The 19,482-nt window shown below is 39.1% G+C and overlaps 1 protein-coding gene across 4 annotated transcripts in view; it reads right to left on the bottom strand.

Annotated features, from left to right (window-relative positions):
* AFG1L (AFG1 like ATPase) overlaps nucleotides 1–19,482 on the bottom strand; it is a 59,516-nt gene that overhangs the window by 8,652 nt on the left and 31,382 nt on the right. For all 4 annotated transcript variants that reach the window (XR_008329498.1, XM_053381603.1, XM_053381602.1 and 1 more), the window contains 3 exons: nucleotides 11,681–11,763; nucleotides 8,374–8,444; nucleotides 8,017–8,117 (listed from right to left, as the gene is read on the bottom strand). Coding sequence is in view for 3 of the 4 variants with exons in the window: in XM_053381603.1 (XP_053237578.1) it covers nucleotides 8,017–8,117; nucleotides 8,374–8,444; nucleotides 11,681–11,763 (255 nt within the window). In the remaining variant the exon portion in view is untranslated. The remainder of the gene's footprint in view (nucleotides 1–8,016; nucleotides 8,118–8,373; nucleotides 8,445–11,680; nucleotides 11,764–19,482) is intronic.

Genomic DNA, 19,482 nt, shown 5'->3' with positions numbered 1-19,482 from the left:
ACATTGTTTTGAAACAAAGTTCTGTTCCCATGTATTGTACACTGTTACTACTCAACTTGCCTTTCTACAGAGGAGCAGGAGCCCTGTGACAGAGGAGTTTTCCTCCCTTTTTTGGAGGGGGGCAGAAATAAGCTGCGCCACTGAATTAGACCCTCCACACACGAAAACATGTGCCCTGCCATAAAAGCTTCTCAAAAGCATTACTCCAGCTTTGCCAGCTGCCCACCATACAGCTGCGGTTTCCTTGAAGGCATTGTGAGGGTGTTGGGCACATCTGCGGAGGAGATACAGAATTGGGCACTGAAAATGTGGTCCTGGCAACAGATCCTGAGTAGCCTCACAAGCAATATGATCTCTTTATGCTGGGACTCTTAACAGGGAGAGAACCCCTACAAGCCAATGAATAAGCCAAGAGTTCCAAAGGAAGAAATACAAGCCACTAAATATCACACAAACCCAGGTGCCTTGTATAATGCCAGTATTCTTTTAACCTGGTGGGGGGAACACCGCCACAAATTCAGTGAAGTCCAGTGAGATCCTGTGAACAGGTGGAGCTGCTTTATAGCAAGTCAGATTGAGGGTCCAATTAACTCAGTAACGTCTGCAAGACCTCAGCCAGGCCCCCTTCCCAGTCATGCTGGCAGAGCCCTTTTTAAGCAGGGGCGCCAAGAATTGAACATGGGGTCTACTGCATGCAAAAATGAGTTCTCTTACTAGGCACGGTGGTCGGATGCAAGAGAGGACAGGGCTGCTACACCTGTAATAGTTGTGTAGAAGAGGGAATTGTACCAGGTATAGATTAGCACACAATGTACAACATTCCCTCTTCTACGTAATTATTAAAGCTGCAGGAGCCCTTCCTGCTTTTGCGTCTGGCCACTGACTCCGACTCCCTTCTGAGCCATTGTGCAGTGAACCCATTGAACATATCCCTATTAACCAGCTAAAGACCTATATAAATCCAGTCTCTGGTTAGGGAAGATCCACCGATTAGTGGCAGAGCATCTCTTTTGCATGCAGAAGGTCCCAGTTTCAACACTGACATGTCCAGGCAGGGGCTGGGAAAGAACCCTGCCTGAAATCCTGGCGAGCTGCTGCCAATCAGTGAAGGTAGTACTGAGCTAGATGGACCAATGGCTGGACCTCATATAAGGCAGCTTCCTATGCACCTCCTGAAGTTTGTTCTTCTTTCAGTTACATTTATTGGAAAATGCTTTAATTTTGTGGAATGAGCTAGACAAGTTACTGAAACCTATCTGGAGTCCAAGGTCTTGCTTTGTACGATTGACTGATTAGCATGTAAATACTAGAAGTCTACGTTGGTATAATTTATTATGAAATGTCACCTTTCTGAAGAGCTTACTGCTTCTGTATCAGTCAATAGCAGCCTCAATACAATGCCTAGTTTTAAAGAAATAATTATTCTGAAGCTACATAACTTGCCCTAGGAAGAACTGATTTGCTTAATTTGAATACTCAATGGCACTTCAGCTAGTGCCGTATTTGGGCATGTTATCCCACTTCAAGCTTCAAATAAGATTACCTGGTACAATTCCTCATTCTCACAATGACACCTTCAGCCACATCTAGTTTTACTTATTTATTTATGAACATACCTATTGTAGTAAACAAATGTTCTGATTTTGTTTTAACCAGGTGGGACCACCAAAACCCACTCTGCGGACAGTGGTGTTTTTCCTATTGCTAGCTCAATTCTCAGCTGCACTCCCGACCCTTTCTGCAGGACTCTAAACAATTTTCAGATAGTTCTAGGACTTCATGGGAAACTCCTTTAAGTCTGTAGTGTGTCTACAGTTATCTTAATATCAACTTCTGCGATTAATGACTTGGCTTTCTACCTTGTTGCTGCCATGTAAAAGATGGATAATGAAGACCAACCACTGAGGATTTCTATTACTAATTCTTAATACTGGGAAGTAGGATTTCATTGATGTCACACTCACTCAAACCACATTCGTGCCAATTCAAGCCCACCAAGCTGTTAATCTACTTTAGTCTGCTTGACTGAGCTGTCCACTTCATTCTTTTTCCATTTCACTACCAAGTTAACAAGCGTTCTGCTACCATTATCTCAAGCTATTTTAATAGCTGTCTATATATCGTAATGCTCTAACAAATCACTCCATTTTCCTTATTTTTCTATTAATTATTATTATCATTAAATTTATTACCCCCCTTCAGCAGCAGGTCCCAGTATTAAAATTCAGTATTTAAAGCAGGTAGAACGTATTGCAGTCACAGGAGTTAAGGGTGGGTCCCACACATCTCAGGTAGCAAAAGCCAGGGTAAAGAGGTACCGTACATCTTCCCCATTCACCAAAAGCTGTATAGTGAAGGTGCCAGATGCACACCAAGGGGATGGCTTTGACCTTTTTTTTTTGCTTCTGAAGAAAAAAAAGCAAAGCAACAGCCCTTTGCTCTGAGGTGAGGTTTTTATTATTGTTACTAGAAATACAAAAAACCACATAAATAGGAAGCAGAAAAGAAAGTCAAGCTCTGGAATCTACCTATTGCAATTTCCTTTTTTCTATGTTATTTAAGGGACATTACCTTTTGGGTCTGTGTCGTTTGTACTTTTTGTGGGCTCTTACATTTTATGTACTGTACGTTGTAATTGGTCATTAACAAGTACTTTCAGGCTTAACATGCTAAGGGATGATATGTAACCATCCCAGCATCATCCTTTACATGAAGAATGTTCATAAGTGACCTAACCTGACAAACGATACAACCGCTGTAATAGAATCATTTCCATGATTGTAGCAGCTGATGAAAGGACTCCTGCAATTGTAGAAATCACTGCTTAGAGACCGTGGCTGTATTCATGAAAGGGGTGGTATCCTTGCTACCTTCTCCACACAATTGTGGACACGTGCAGAATTACAAATGGCTGCAGTTGCATTACTTAGAACCAGTCTTCCCTAGACAAAACAACCTCAGTTCTTCAATCAAGGATCTCCTCAAAAAGCAAACAAACATTTAAAAAAAGCAGAGTGGAGGGGGGGGACAACTCTTGTGCTCTCTCTCTCTAGGTTTCGGTGTGTTTGGTGTTGGCAGCTATTGAGTAGTGTCCATTAAAAGTAACTATCCCCTTGCCTTCATGGTTACCACACTTTTGGATTGATTTTTTTTAAATTAAATATTTTGGTACGTCAAATGATGGGTGCATATAAATATAGGTGCCCATGTAGCTCTTAAAATAAAAAAGTGCAAGTTATCCTTAGGACTGACATTGACTGCCAAAAGATGCTGCTAAGAATTTTGAAGAGTGAGTGACCAGGCTTTTGCCCCTAGAGAGCGTCTCCATTATGTCTGTACCACTATCAAGTTACTAATAGTGGATCAGGAAGTTCACCGTTGCTGCAGAGAAAGAACCATGAGCACACAGCCTTAATCACATTAAAAAGTTAGTATTGCCATCAGGGGGCAGTATTTGCTATGCATAATCATGGCTGAAAGTTTTTCTTTCAAAGAAGAATTAAGAAATACAGATAACATGGAGATATTAAAGGTAAGATTTATGCTGCACCTACCTTTCTGGTCAGTATTAATTTACATTATACACAGATGCTAGATACACAGATGCTGTGTACATTATACACAGATGCTAGGAGGTTAAATGGATGAAACAGGTGGATGGTGGGAAGAGACAAGTGAAATGACTTTCTGTGTGTTACACAGTCAGGGCCATCTATAAAAAGCAACTGTGTAATGAAAACAATTGTTCTACGTGATGCAGTGGACCTTCTTCCATTTGCTATGCAATATCTAGAACTTAAGACCAACACAGAGGCTGTGAAATAATATACATAAAAATCTGCACATGACACTTGCTTATTATTTGAGCTTGACACATTCTGGGTATGCTGCTGTTGTCATTCATTCAATTTAAATAATAATAATAATAATAATAATAATAATAATAATAATAATAATAATAATAATAAATAATAATAATTTTTATTTATACCCTGCCCTCCCTGGCCAAGATCCTACCCTTCCTTCCATAGCAGGCCAATATGTTGACACATATATGAATTAGACTTACAAAGAACTCATGGCACTCTGTAGTTTGTATGTATGTTTGAGACAGAGGTCACCAACCTGTTTGGGACAGTGGGCACATTTTTGAATATTGAACTAGCACTGTGGGCACCAGCCATGAACCAGCTGCCTTTGGGGCATGGCATGGGGAGAAAAAGATTGCCATGGGGTATGGCATAACACAGAATTAAAGAAAGTACAGTCATTGTTGCTTCCCTGCTCCACCCCCTGCTCCAGACAACCTCAGTTGGTCAAGGGAAGTCAGACATGTCTGACTGGTCCTGTGGAGATCACACAATATTGATTTCTCTTTCTTTCACACACTGATGCTGTTGCTGTCTGATAGGGGGCATTCTTCAGTACCAGGGAAACCATACAAGGTGGCTAAATAATATTCACTTTCTCATGCACATGCAATACACTCACTGCACACATACAGACCTCAGACAAACATACATCTCTCTCACACACTCAATAAATCACACATACAACCTCACAGACCAAACATATTCACCCTCCCACTCTCACACATAGACCCCATGTGCACCACGCACAGAAGAAGGTGTTCTCTAGATTGACAACCTCTGTACTAAGCAATGGTTTAGTGCAATGTGCATGAGCTGCAATAAGATCAAAGCTCAGATTTGAACACTCCTGACCCTGTTGTGTGATTTAGAGAAGGAGTTCTGCAGTCTTTCATTTTACATTCTACAAATCCTGACAGTGACAAAGGAACCAGATTTTGTCATTTAGAAGAAACTCCGTTCTAAGTTTCTAACAAGCCAACTTCAAACCATGGATTATGAAGCTGGCTTGTTTAACTAACCAGAGTTTCTTTTAAAGCACAAAATCAGGTCTGTACATAAAGCTACACCAGTATTATCTGAAACTGAAAGAAGACACTGCTGAGGTCCTTTCCTTCCTTATGTGGAGAGGAGAGGGGAGCACCCAAGCCCAAGGCAATGTTCAGGCTCCTTCCAGATCATGCACATGGTGCTAAATCATTATGTGCAAATCAGTCCGCTGAGATTTGTCACTGTTTAAAGCTCTGAGTGCCACAAATATATATAACTGCAAATATGAAACCTACAAGATTTATTCTATGTTGCAGTCTAATGCATATGGACTAATCCATGTGAGGTGTGGAGGGGCATGATTCAACCACTATGTCTAAATCAAGTGGGTGGTCATGCACGAAGGTAGGGCTGGCCTTGAATGACCTAGGAATGAAAGAAAAACCATATTTCCATTTCAAAGTTAATTAGACTTTTATGAGTGTGTGTTCAGACTATAAATAACTACCAACTCATTTTCACAATCTGTATGTAGAGTTCATCTTCTTCAGTGTTAAATACTGCCATCTGAACATTTCTGGGGCTTGAATTGTTGTTAAAAATAATTTTGTAATGTTTAGAATTTAGCATGTAATCCTAATTGCACTAACTAAGAAGCCAGCCCCACTGAATTTGGTTGTAATCATCTCTGAATGCAAATGCATAGGACAAAACTCTTAAATTTCCATTTTATTATTTTACCACAAAAGGCAACAATCATGTTTCATTGCCTACTTGTCTGAGCAAGGAAAATGACCTTGCACCAACACATTTACTAGAAGAACATTTGTTTTTTGTGCTGACCCAAAGTTACACTCAAAGTTAGCGTAAGTTGATGGCATTATTATTATTATTATTATTATTATTATTATTATTATTATTAGTCCTGAGGGGTCCTACAGGCCAATGAATTAAACAGTAGTCCCTCCCTCTTACTTGGTTTTTTCTCAGCTGAAACCCCAAAAGATTATAACTTTTCATCATGGTAGAGTTGTTCCAACTCAGTGATAATTCTGGTAGCCCTTTTCTGCACTTTTCCCAATGATACAATATCAAGCAGCTAATGGTTTTTTCCACCTGCCTTGCCCCACCCTCCAGCCCTAGGAGCCTTTATAAGGGAGCTGTTTCCAGAGGAAGGACTGTGAGGGGGAAGAGACTCAGAAGGTAGCTGGTTTCACTGATGCAGCTCTACCTCATTTCCCCCCTGCTTCTGAAGTCAAGTGCAATCATGTTGGACTTCTCTGACAATTGTCCATATGTTGATTGTGACCAGAACATGAATCTACCCACAGTCAATGTGAGAGTAATTTAAGACATTCATTACAACAACACTTTATCCTTTTAGATGCCTAATTGATTGCATTGTCCATCTCATGATCCCCCTGGGCATTCTGCTGAGGGGGTAATAATATATCCCCAATTCTATTACTTTGGGGTATGCATTATCATCCCACTTCCTGTGAAAAAGCCTGTTCCTTTGGAGATGTCAAGTTTCTTTGATTTTATCTTCTCTTTCACATACAGTTACACCATACTCATATGCCCTTCCCTTTGCTTCATAGAATATTAGTACCGAAAAGATAACTGTATCTCACTGGTTCTTTCCATTCAACATTGGCTACTATATCTATGCTCTCCTTTGGTTTTGAAGGACACTCTAGCTTGCCCATTTTGGCTCACAGACTTCTTGCGGAAGAGTATGACCATCTATATGTGGTGTCGCTCTCCAAATTTCCCCCTACCACACTAAATGGTTTTCATGTACCCTTACACTTTCATTGCCTAATTCTGCTCCACTCCCATATGGAACACTCCCATTTTCACCCTAACCACATGTTCTTCAGCTCCTATCAACTTTTCCTCAGTGATCGGTTTCAAAGCTACTCTGCCACTTTTTTTGATGTACCAGCAATCTGTTTCCCCTCCAGTTTAAGTGGCGCCTGTCCTTATTGCAGAAACCCTATTTGTCTCATAACAGCCATAAATGTTTGAGGTAGGAGGTCAGGGCAGTACAAATCCAAGCCCTACATGGATTCCTGAGTCACACACCACCTCCAATATGACCTATATATTGGGGCATGTCTGCAGAGGGGCAGTTTCCTGACTATACAACTACTTTCCTCATGAGCTGCAATTCTGAGTACTCAGAAAAAGGCCCAACAAGGCTAACACTTAAGACACACAATGCTAGACACTTTTGGTCATACAACGCCATTAGATAAGATTTCTAGAGATCATTTTACATTAAAAAAAAAGTAAATCTTTTTAGAATATATACTAGATGCAATTATAGAACTCTAGTATCCACATTACACAAAACTACCTATCAGAGTATCTTAATAGTATCCACATTACACAAAACTACCTATCAGAGTATCTTAATAGTATCCACATTACACAAAACTACCTATCAGAGTATCTTAATATACTTTACCTATAAAGTCACAGTAGGTAAGACAACCATTGAACAGCTTTTGCCCTTGATCAAGGAAACAGGCCTCTTTAGTAAGCTACCTGGCTGGCAGCTCTACATTCTCAGTACAGGTACAGATGGGCAGTTTCTTAAAGAATATTCTCTAGGGTCTCACGGAGAGTCACCATGGAGTAGTAATTCAAAGGGTAGCATGTGAATCCTTGGCTGAAAAGGTATTTAGATGGAAGTCTTATCCTTTGTCTCACTGGAAGTAAGTGAAAACAGCTAGGATAGATCAAATGTAATTCACCATTGGAGACATGTGATAGATGGACCTTTGGTCTGATTCTGAAAGGAAGTTTTTATTCTTTGTGCTCCTTACCTAAGTGATCAGCATTTAACAACTGACATCTAGATGTGAATTTCTTTTGGACACTAGTGCCTTAGCGAGTTCCAGAATTTTATTCACACATTTAAATTGTTTATCATAGAGATCACTTTTAAGAGAAACTGATTGTGTTATGCTTTTTTTCACCCTTTCAGTTTTACTTTTCAACTCTAGAATTCAAGTTTTCTTGTTATTCTTGTTGTTGTAGGCTCAAAGGATATCTCAAAGCTTGTTTGGAGCTGGGATAATATAATAAAAAAAGGGGGGGGGGAGAAGCCTGAAAAGCCCAACTGATCTAGGCTTGACTGGGTACTCACTCTGTCACACAGCTCTTCAAATGTGAAGTCTGCAATGGTTCCACACGCTTTATTCACTCTCAGCTCTCTGCCTTGTACTTTTAAAATCCTTGGTCTAGTTACTATGGGAACATGAACAAAGACTCAATCTTGTCTGGATAATTACTACAAAACTCATCTCTTACAGATAGGAAATGCATAGCTTGATGAATAATAGCACATGATTCAACACATAAATTAGACAAAATGCTGATACAATGACTGCCACTTGAGTGTGGCATCAACCCATATACAGCAGTGGAACTTATTAATTGGTCAGTGGAGATTGGGCATTGTGTTCTAAATGTATTCTCTTTCAAGAGAAATTAACTTACGTACAATCATTTTGTTTTTGAGCCAGCTCATCAAACAACTTATCCATGACAGCCTCCACATCAGCTTCACTTGTGCTACAGTGAAAAGAATAATAGAATATGAAATTAATAACACTTGAAGCCAACATCAAACAGCTGCCTGAGCTTGCTTAGCTTTTTGCCCATAAAAAAGGAGAGAGAGTGAGAAAGACAGAACAGGATGTTATGTTGTAAATACAAACATTAGAGTTAGAATACACTTAAAAGCAGAGAACATTAACTCTCAGGTAGATGATTCTGCTTTATTTGCATACATAGGAAGACTTTTGTGTTTCAAGCTGTTTCCAGTAATGAGGCAATGCCAGGCCAGGCCATCAGATAGCTAGATACACACACACACACACACACAGACACACACACACACGCTGGGAGGAGCGCAGAGAGAAGAAATCCCATGGTGCATCAGTAGCAGCAAAACTGGACGCCTTCATTTGCCCCACCTGCAATGAAACATGTCTCTCCCATGTTGGTCTCTACAGCCACAGCAGGCACCATAACTGCCCAATGCTTTGACTTACTCTCAGTGGCGCACTGTTCCATTGTCTCTTGAGACAGACAGATGCCAACAATGCATACACACACACAGAGTGAGAAAGATAAGCTTTTGTCTATATCTTGCACACAAAATGAGAGCAAAGAAGCAAAAGCTAGCAAGCATCTGAAGGGGAACCCTTACAAACCTCTAAGAGGGTGCAGTGAAATTATATCTGAAGTAAATATTATTTTATCACAGGTTTAAATGGATACAAATAAAATGTAATGTGTTGATCTGGCATTTTCTAGAATAAAGTTTGCATTCCTATGCCCTCTTACTTAGGAATAAGTCCCACTAAATTCAGTGGGCTTTACTTAAAAGTAAACATGTATAGGATCATACTGTATATAATTAGTTTTGACATATCTAAAATCCTTCTCCAAATAATTTGAGATGGCCAAAGATTATGAAATTACAGGAAATTTTCAGCAATGATTGAAGCAGCCACTTACGCATAACCATCCAAAAAGTACAAAAAAGGAAGCATATTTGCATAAAATTCACATATAGTGGTAATTTATATGTTTATATACCATTTTAGAATTATAGGTTGATACTCTGTGTTGCATGAGAAGAAGTTTACTTGCGCAATGGGCCTTTCCTTTCCTTTCCTTTCCTTCCCCTGCAGCCCCTGACACCTTTCCCAAGTCTCTCAAAGGGATTCAGCTAGACATCGCCCATTTACTATAATTTAAATAGAAATGCAATACATATTACTATAGTGGGAAATACTATGACCATGTGGCATATGTATTTGCTTGCTTTGCTGTCTAGGTGTTAACGATTGTTAGAGACTCCTGGTCTCTCTTCTTATGGTTCTTTATGTTTAAACTGGACTTAGTCTGGATACAGAATGCAAAAATCTTATAATAAACTTCTTTTGCGCAGTAAAATGTGCTAGTAGTTTTAAGGACTGGGACTATGGAACCAAACACAGAAAAATTGTCCTAAAGAGTGTGTGTGTGTGTGTGTGTGTGTGTGTGTGTGTAAAATATATATATTCCCCACATTTCAATCCTTCAGACAGACCACAGCTGTTCCATTTCAACTTGTTGCAATCTTTGACTCAGCCCTTTGTGAATTCAGGCAAAAGTACAATGCCAGCAAATATGTATACAGTGGTACCTCGGGTTAAGAACTTAATTCGTTCTGGAGGTCCGTTCTTAACCTGAAACTGTTCTTAACCTGAGGTACCACTTTAGCTAATGGGGCCTCCCGCTGCCGCTGTGCTGCTGCCACTTGATTTCTTTTCTCATCCTGAAGTAAAGTTCTTAACCCGAGGTACTATTTCTGGGCTAGTGGAGTCTGTAACCTGAAGCGTCTGTAACCCGAGGTACCACTGTACTAAGGATGGTGCCTCACCATTAGCAATCCATTAGTATCTCATCTTGCCCACTAGGAGAGAAGGCCCTGAAATATAAGTTAGACTTTGTGGGATTCTTCTGTCCTTGCTCCCATATATATATATACATTTAGCTCAAAATGTAGCAATGCCAGAAGCAGAAATCCATCCCCATAACATTACCTAGCACCTCTCCTTTATAGAGCCATGTTCTTCTATAGAAGTACCAATCAACATTCAATGCAGTCCAAGCTTAACACAATATCAACATGCATGAATTCTCCCACAATATGAGAAAATTGTTTCTCCCTTAAAAGATAAAATTTTAGTATTTCAAAATCATTTGTTTGTATTGCAAGCACCAATTGTGGCCTTCAACCCACTATGTGAAGTGAAATTTCTTTTTTCCTGCTCAGGATGGGAAGCAATGCTCAGTAACTTTTAATTAACAAGTCCCTAACTCCAATATTTTATTCCTTCCCCAGAAGCCTAAGAATAAGGTTAAAACCTAAAACTTTAGGTCATATCCAGTTGTCTGGCAATCCTGAGTATAAAACTCACCCCAAAAATTATATCCAAGGTGCTACCCCTGGATTATGAACTAAATGGCACACTCCCATTATAGTCCTAGACTGGGGCTAATCATTTTGCTAGCTGGAAAGCCCAGTCCTTATTTAAACTCCTCAAAAATAATATTAAAAAAAACAATGCCATAATAAAGCTATAAGTAGATTTGTACTTGTATTGGCTTGATTAAAACCACTTTCTCTTCTTAAATGTTGGAACAACTTTGCATCACATATACTTGTATTCTCAAATTGCTCTGAGGGTAAACTATCATTAGGGAAACAGAAATCAAAGCTATACAGATAAATTGTACTTATAGCTGTATTATGGTATTATTTTTCATCATCTTCAAACAGAGAATAAATGCTGAAGGAAATCAACATCCTAGATACAAGCAGATCATCTGTCAAAATAAGACAAGTTTTTCAATCCACAAATGGTAACACCCAACAGTAAATGAGTCCTTGTCAGAGGATTTGTATAAATAATTAGTTTACTACAATAAAGGATGCTCTTTTATTTACCAGGGAATTGCACACTCTTTTACAAGAGGATATTCATTGCTTTATAACCATCTGTCACTTCAGTTCTGCAAACACCACACCTCCCCCCAAAATCTAATTAGTTTTGATTCAGTCACACATTTTAAACGATGTAACTGAAGATACTGAAAATGCCATCTGATGGCACTAGCACTGTGGCAAAACAGAAGATAGTTGGCATTTGTTTGGTTTTGTGGGGTGTGGGGGGGGTGTTTTTACTTGCCCCTGTGGCAAGACATGTTGGCTAGTGAAGGAAAGAAAAATACCTTTAGCTTTAACAACTTACAGGTAATATAGCTTTCCTGCTGCTGGTAGCGCTTGTTTCCTATAGTCTATTCCGGAATCCAGCTGGATAGTGCTGCAGTATTTCTGAATACAGAAACAAAATAACAGAGTTGTTACTTTCCTTAAGCAGATGCGATGGAATTTTGCAAGGGTGTACAGCATATCTTAGCAGTGCATCAGCTCATATGTCCCTATGCATCAGCATAAGGCGAACTGAATGATGGGTCCGGCAAGTTATTCACTTGGATTATGCTCATTCCACCATCAAGACTGCTTCAAAGTTATACAAAGAAATCACTGAGAATTCTCCTCCCAGCCATTAAGAATGCCTTAATACAGCTGTTACAAACTTACATTTTCAGCATCACTCAGTAAGCAATACAAGGTAGTAGAGGCAGACAAAAACAACAACGTAAAGTGGACGTTTATCCAAATCAGACAAAAGGTGATCAAAGTTTCAAACAACCTCTACAGTTTTTGCTCATCAATATGAAATAGGGGCTAGGAATGCCAGCAATCACAGCCCTAGTTTGAATGTACAAGAACAGTCCAACTCTCTGCATATGTACTTGAAGGTAAATAAAGTGAGCTTTACATAAGCAAGCGTCTCTTTGACTTGGCAGACTTTTTTCTTCACCTGTTCTCTATAAATTGCTGCTTCATATTATGGCATGCTGTAAGTTTTTTTAGGTTTCTAAAAGAAGTTTTATTGATACTGGGTGATTTCCAACAGTCATACTCAGTGCAGACTCAATGAAATCTATGGACCTAAGTAACTTGAGCTACCAAGTTCATTTTTTACAACCGGTCTACTTTGAATATGACTTAGTTGAATATAACAGATTGTGTTTTTGAATTGCAATGTGTAAGCTGCATTTGAACTCAGAAAAGCTACATATCAAACTTTTAAAAATACAATATAAATAAATAACTCCAATGAGTTCTGTGGACCTTTCTTCTAAGCAAGCAAGAATAAAATTGCATCCCAAGCACACAGTGGTCAGCAAGAATGGATTTCTGCAGCAAATCTGGAAAAATGCCTTTAAAAGTATTCTGCAGTTGGAGTAAATTTGCAGTGTATGAAAATGCTTAATTTAATTGCAATTTGGAAGGGGCAGTTCTAAATATTTTTAAATGTATGAATTGCTATTATTAGTAATGTTATTATCCCTCTCCCACCTTCCTCAGGACCTGTCTGCTCTGAGGGAAGCTGGACGCAAGGTCTGGGAGTTTGTGGCATCACTTCCTGAAGTTGCCTAAGGATATTTTGTATCATTTGTTTATTCTAATATTGTTTGAAACTATGTGTTATCTTGGCACATGAAGGCAATACATACATACATACATATTAATAATTATATAATAACAGCAATGATTGCATGGTGGATAATAGATCAGAACACATGAGGAAGTAGGAAGGGAAAAGTTGTTTCTAAGGACAAGGAGATCTGAACTTGGATTACCCCCACCCCAATGAAACATGAAGGCCTTCCCTTATAGTGAAAACTGATGTTCTTATAATTGCGCTCAAGCTTCTGGAATCTGCATTTGAGATGCTAGTTCAGGGGTAGGCAACCTAAGGCCCGTGGACCAGATGCAGCCCAATTGCGTTCTCAATCTGGCCCGTGGACGATCCGGGAATCAGCGTTTTTTTACATGACTAGAATGTGGGCTTTTATTTAAAATGCATCTCTGGGTTATTTGTAGGGCATAGAAATTTGTTCACCCCCCCCCCAAATATAGTCTGGCCCACCACATGATCTGAGGGACGGTGGACCAGCCCATGGCTGAAAAAGGTTGCTGACCCCTGTGCTAGTTCCATGGTCTGCAGCAAAATCATGGTCATATTGTTGGGTCACCTGACTTCAGCACAGGCAGGGTCCCTTATTATCAGGTGACCTGTTCACATCACAAACTATTCTCTAAGCTTCCATACACTGGAACATCTTAATAACAGAAATACATGACTTTAAATATATATACAGAGAGGTGGTTATGTAAACAAAAATGGAGATCTCTCAACATTTGAAATACTTACACAAGGAAAACTGCTATTTGAAAAGGTCTTGGGTTACTGCACAGTGAGATTAATTGCTCACACAACACAAAAGACATGTCAGAATGTTGTGCAATGTAAAATAAAACATTCTTAGGATAAGACAGACAGAATATTTGGTAGTAAAATTCACGTGCTTCTGGATTGTCGAAATTCTGCATGCTCCGAAATACTTCATCACAAATTTGCCTACTTTCTTTTTTTTTTTAGTGTTAAAAATAATAAGCCCAATAGAAACAATACATGTATTAATTTGGTCTCTCTTAGAGCAACTGACTTCTCCATCATGGGATTGATTAAAGCTTACAGGCATGATTGCATTCCACACTCACTAATCACCATCAGGGAATCCTAATCAGCAGCTAAAGAACTTTTAGCTGGAGTCTTCATATTTTAGCCCTTAATTTTAAAGCTACACTCCTAACAGTTGGTTTACATTTAAAGTCTTTCGATAATCCTATTTCATCTGCAGTGTTAAAAGTATCCTGTCCTTTTCCCAATGGTAGTAGAAGCTAGTCATAGCAGAGCTGCATGTCACATCAAAGGAGCATTTCAATACCATTGGCATAAAGACTGTGACTTCTTACACTATTCAATTTTAATGCTTAGAATTATTCAGCTGCTCGCATTATTATGTATTGGTTTATGTATTTATGTAGAGCAAAGGACAAACACAATTACATTCTGAAAATATAATTAAGAAGGTAAAAAAAAACCTTATCACTCACACACGTTACTGTAAGGGAAAAAACTTTAGACTCAGAAAGCTTTTTTGCCTGGCCTCTGTAAGGTAGAAATGGAGACATACCGTGATATTAGGAATTTCTGTTAGAATGGAATAATAACCTTAACACTGCTGAAAATGATACAGCCATTGGAGACAACTATGCTTTCATCCATATAATCACTACAAGTTAGATGTAACATCCATACTGAAAACACAGCATAGGAACATAGCAATCTGCCTTATACCAAGCCAGACCATTGGTTCCTCTAGCTCAGTTTGGTCTAAAGTGACTAGCAGTGTCTCTCAATGATTTCAGGCAGGTTTCTCTCCCAGCCCCAAATGGAGATGCTGTGTATGAAAGCTGGAACCTACATGCAAAACAATGTTCTACCACTGAGCTATGACCCATCCCAAAAAAGTTTTGCATGCCCCCCCCCCCAGCCTGATACCCAGTTTTCCTTTAAAAAATTAAGTTTCATTATTAAGTTTTTTTTTATTTGGACATCTGTTCTTAAAAACAAATATGTAATTAAGTCCTTACAAGAGCTTAAAAATAAATATATTTCTCAAACAGGAGGAATACCTCCACATTAAAGCCTGCTACAACTCCTATGTGCCAGCACTTCTTCCAAAGATTTGGTTGTATTACCAATTCACTAATTTAGTCAATTGGCTAGGATTTCTGCCAGTGTCCCAAATCTGATTTCAGGTTTTGGTTAAGGTGAATCCCTGCTTAACATATCCCTGTTAACACTAACTGTTGTGGATGCTTGTTCTAGCACATCTGTTATAGCTCTAGTTAGGGTTGAAGTGAGGGACTTCCTCCCAGAAAGAAGAGTGAGAAGGGGAGAGAACAATATCCTGTATCCAGTTTCTGATCTCTTAGGCATGTTGAAAAGCTCCCCAGTATTGTGTCTATACCAATCTTGCAAGTACAAGCACCTTCTGCTATGATTTTGCTGATGGGTTTTGTAATGAATTGCAAATGAATTGTCTGAAATGTTGATTTGACATTTTATTATGTTTTTATATGTGCTGGAAACTTCCCAGAGTGGTTGGGGAAACCCAGCCAAGATGGACAGGGTATAATAATAATAATAATAATAATAATAATAATAATAGGGCAACCTCAGGCCCAGGGACTGAACCCAGCTCTTAAAATCTCTCTCTAAGTCATGTCCTCTTACTAGCCCTGCTCTAGGGACTCTGCTTTTGCCCGCTCAAATGTGTCCTTGAACTATGATGGTGCCTTCTGCTTGCCTGAATGGAGAGGAGAAGGGGCATGCACATACATGTGTATGAAGAAACCACTAACCTTTGCATAGCTTGAATTTAGCCCACTATACAAGATAAGAATCACATCCTTTGCCCCACCCACTTTTCTCCTCTTGCCCACCAATCATGAAGCCCTCAGAAGGTTACCATATTTTTCGCTCTATAAGACGTAACAGACCATAAGACGCACCTAGTTTTTGGAGGAGGAAAACAAGAAAAAAAATATTCTGAATCTCAGAAACCAGAACAGCAAGAGGGATCACTACGCAGTGAAAGCAACAATCCCTCTTGCTGTTCTGGCTTCTGGGATAGCTGCACAGCCTGCATTCGCTCCATAAGACGCACACACATTTCCCCTTACTTTTTAGGAGGGAAAAAGTGAGTCTTACAGAGCAAAAAATACAGTATTTTACCTACTGAGAAGGGTTATTACCCATACCCAAGCTACGCTACTTCTAACCCTGCTGCCCTCATTATGGTTCCTGAGTTCTGTGCACCTACCTAATCTACTCACTTCATGCACATACCAGAAATCATTCTCCCATACCCCACTTCCCATTAAGTGCTACTTCTTCTAGTTCTGCATTCCCAAAACTGATTCCCCTCATGATGTTTTGGACTACAACTTCCATCAGCCTCAGCCAGCAAGGCCATACCAGCTGAGGTTTATGAGAGTTGCTGTTGATAAAACATCGGTTGGGGGGAGCCCTAGCTTGCAGGAGGCTGTTCAACCAAGGGTTCAGACCAGGAGTTCTTAACCTGTGGCCCATAGACCCCATAGGCTTCAAGAGGTCTGCGGACTGAGCATACACAAAAAAGATTTTTCTACTGCGATAGAATAAATTGTGTGCAAAATTGTGTGTGTGTTTGTGTTTATGTGTATTTTTCTGGGGAGAGGACTTTCATCAGATTCTCAAAGGGGTCTGTGACCAAAAACAACAACAAAAAACACCCTTAAGAAACACATTTAGCCTGAAATCACTTGCTTTACTCCTCTCTGTACAGTGGTACCTCTAGATGCGAACGGGATCCATTCCAGAGCCCCGTTCGCATCTAGAAGCAGACGTAACTACTGATGGCACGTCTGCGCACGCATGCGCCGCTTTTTGCCGCTTCTGCGCATGACGTCATTTTGAGCGTCTGCGCATGCGCAAGTGGCGAAACCCGAAAGTAACATGCTCCGTTACTTCCGGGTTGTCACGGAGCGCAACTCGAACGCGCTCATCCCGAAGCACATTCAACCCGAGGTATGACTGTATACTTATTTCATTGGCCTAAATCTCTCCCCCATGCTTTGTATTTCTTCTGTCTGGATATTAGTTTGTCTTCAAATCATGACATGTAACACTGCCCACACTTCAGTTCCAAACATGGTACAAAGGGTACTAAAAAGCCTTCTATCTGAAGGTATATTGTAGGTTAAATGCACCTTGTAATCTAATAAAGAAACTGAAGATTCTGATTTATAAGATAACCAAAGTCATAGGAAGGAGACTGGGCTTTTAATTACCTCTCCTTTGGGTTATGCTCTACATACAATAAACTATAGGAGAGTTAGTAGTACATTGTTTCATCTTTATTTGTTTGACCTTCTGAAGAAAGTGATGGATATGATCAGGATATGATCTTAAAACAAAGATCCTGCCTTATCGTGTGAACATAAATTTCTTTAACAAAATGGAAAAGAGAGGAATCATCTAGTATTTGTGGAATAAAAAAACTTGGTCAAACTATTGTTCAGTATGCACTCAGTCTTTGTCTTCATGTTCAGATGTTGTTCAAACAGCAGACTTAAAAGAAAATAATGTCAATGAATCCTCCCAAGCACTATACATGACCTCTGGGGTAATTAGCAATCATTGAAAAGCAACAAGACTAAAATGTTCTATTCTTTATTACTGTCAGCTCTTATCTTGATCAGCATTTTAATAAAGATGGTTCGTTCCTAAGACAGTTCCATGAATCAGTCATAATTACATCCTGACATGCAGTGAATAGTAAAGCAATACTAAATATCACTTCATCAACCTTTCTAACCTTTATGCAAGTATTAACAGTAAATAATTTTTACACAATCCAACAACAGAAAATCTGCATATATCTTAGCTTTGTAGAGAGTCTACCCTAAGTGAATTTCCTGTGACCTACACCAGCAAAACACAATCGGGCATAATTATTCAAGCTCCGGAGATATTCAGGTGTTGCTTTTTTTTTCAGAGTGTACAACTTCAAGCACAAAAGGCTACTTGTTCTACATAATAAACCCTCAAAGGGTTAAATGAAATGCCAGTTTCCTTTTCTCAAGCATATCCCAGTAGCTACAGAACTCTAAATTGAGAATAGAGGGCATGTACATAAATATTACATTTTAAAATAAATACAAAATGCTAAATCGAAAAAGATAAAAAGCATTTTAACACCAAAAATGATTAGATCAGGCCCTCAAGTTGGAATAGAATACTATGCATAAAATGTGTGCGTAAGGCTATAGCTACTACTGCTGCTATGTTGCATAATTGGAGTCTGTATGTATTAAATCAGATTTGTTGTGCTTAATATTTTTAAAGGCTGACAATTATTCTCTATTAATATTGATTTATTTCCTATGTTTGTTAAAACACTCTGGATATGAAGTAACTGTTCATTCTCCATAGCTGTATCATTGTCCAGAAGCTCAGCTGGAATAAGAAGTTTAGTTTCTCTGCTTCAGCACACAAAATTGATAATTTGGTTCCTTAATTCAAATTAGATGCTTTACAGTTGTTTCTGCATACCATGTAGCTGTAGCTATGCAACAAATTGAGATAGTTTGACTATAGTTGCAATAACTATAAAGTTCTTTAAAGTTCAGCTTAGTGGGTGCATAATCAAGAGAAAGTCCTAATCAAAGGGAACAATATTAAGTTTTAGTGGGGAATAAGGTAAGAGCATAACACGGCTTCCTTTTTCAAGGTCTCTCAAGAGAATCATTCCCTACCCACTGCGCCAAACAGAAGCGATATGTAAACCAACATCTTGGTCTTTGACAAGGTGCTTTGCATTATATCCAAAAGTATAAACAACTCTTACAAAGAATGCGCTCCCACAACTAAGGACAGCTCTTATTCTAGTAAGTAAGCGGTATACAGTATGCCTTTCTGCAAAGCAGAACAGAACTGGCTATGTTTCACACTAGACTAAGTGAGCAGTTGTTCAACAACAGGTCAAATATATAAAGATGACTAAGTTACTTTAACTCAGTTCCATCCAATATGAAGTTTGCTCACAATGCTTTCTTACTTCAAAATCTGATTTGTACTTCCTTCCTTGGCCTGAATCTTTGCTCCTGCCAGAGCTCCAAACAGGGAAGAAGAAGAAAAGGGAAAGTGTTGATTTCAGAAACTAGATTTCCAGAATAAAAATAAATGATTAAGATCTAAGCAGACTAAGGATGGCTTACGCCTATCTCTGATGAGGTCTGCTACCTCATTACCAACAACTGAAAACTTCTGCTGCATTTTGTTTCAAGAGAATCCAAAAGTCCTTGCTGTAAAGCAGACTGGGGGGTGCAGAGTCCATTCAGTCTTTCTGTATCACAACCATTATGTAAGAAGTATAAAACACTGCCTTTATGCTGCCAAGCCACAATGACTCCTCTTACATCAAAGCAGTTTCACCACTTGGGTTTTTTTCTTCCAAATTTATTCAAGCCAAGGGCAGGGAGACAACAATTCATACACGCTAATTACACCTAATTATCTATTCC

This window comes from Podarcis raffonei, chromosome 3 (genome assembly GCF_027172205.1).
Source record: "Podarcis raffonei isolate rPodRaf1 chromosome 3, rPodRaf1.pri, whole genome shotgun sequence".
Lineage (NCBI taxonomy): Eukaryota > Metazoa > Chordata > Lepidosauria > Squamata > Lacertidae > Podarcis > Podarcis raffonei.
This window is presented reverse-complemented; position numbering and strand designations above follow the sequence as displayed.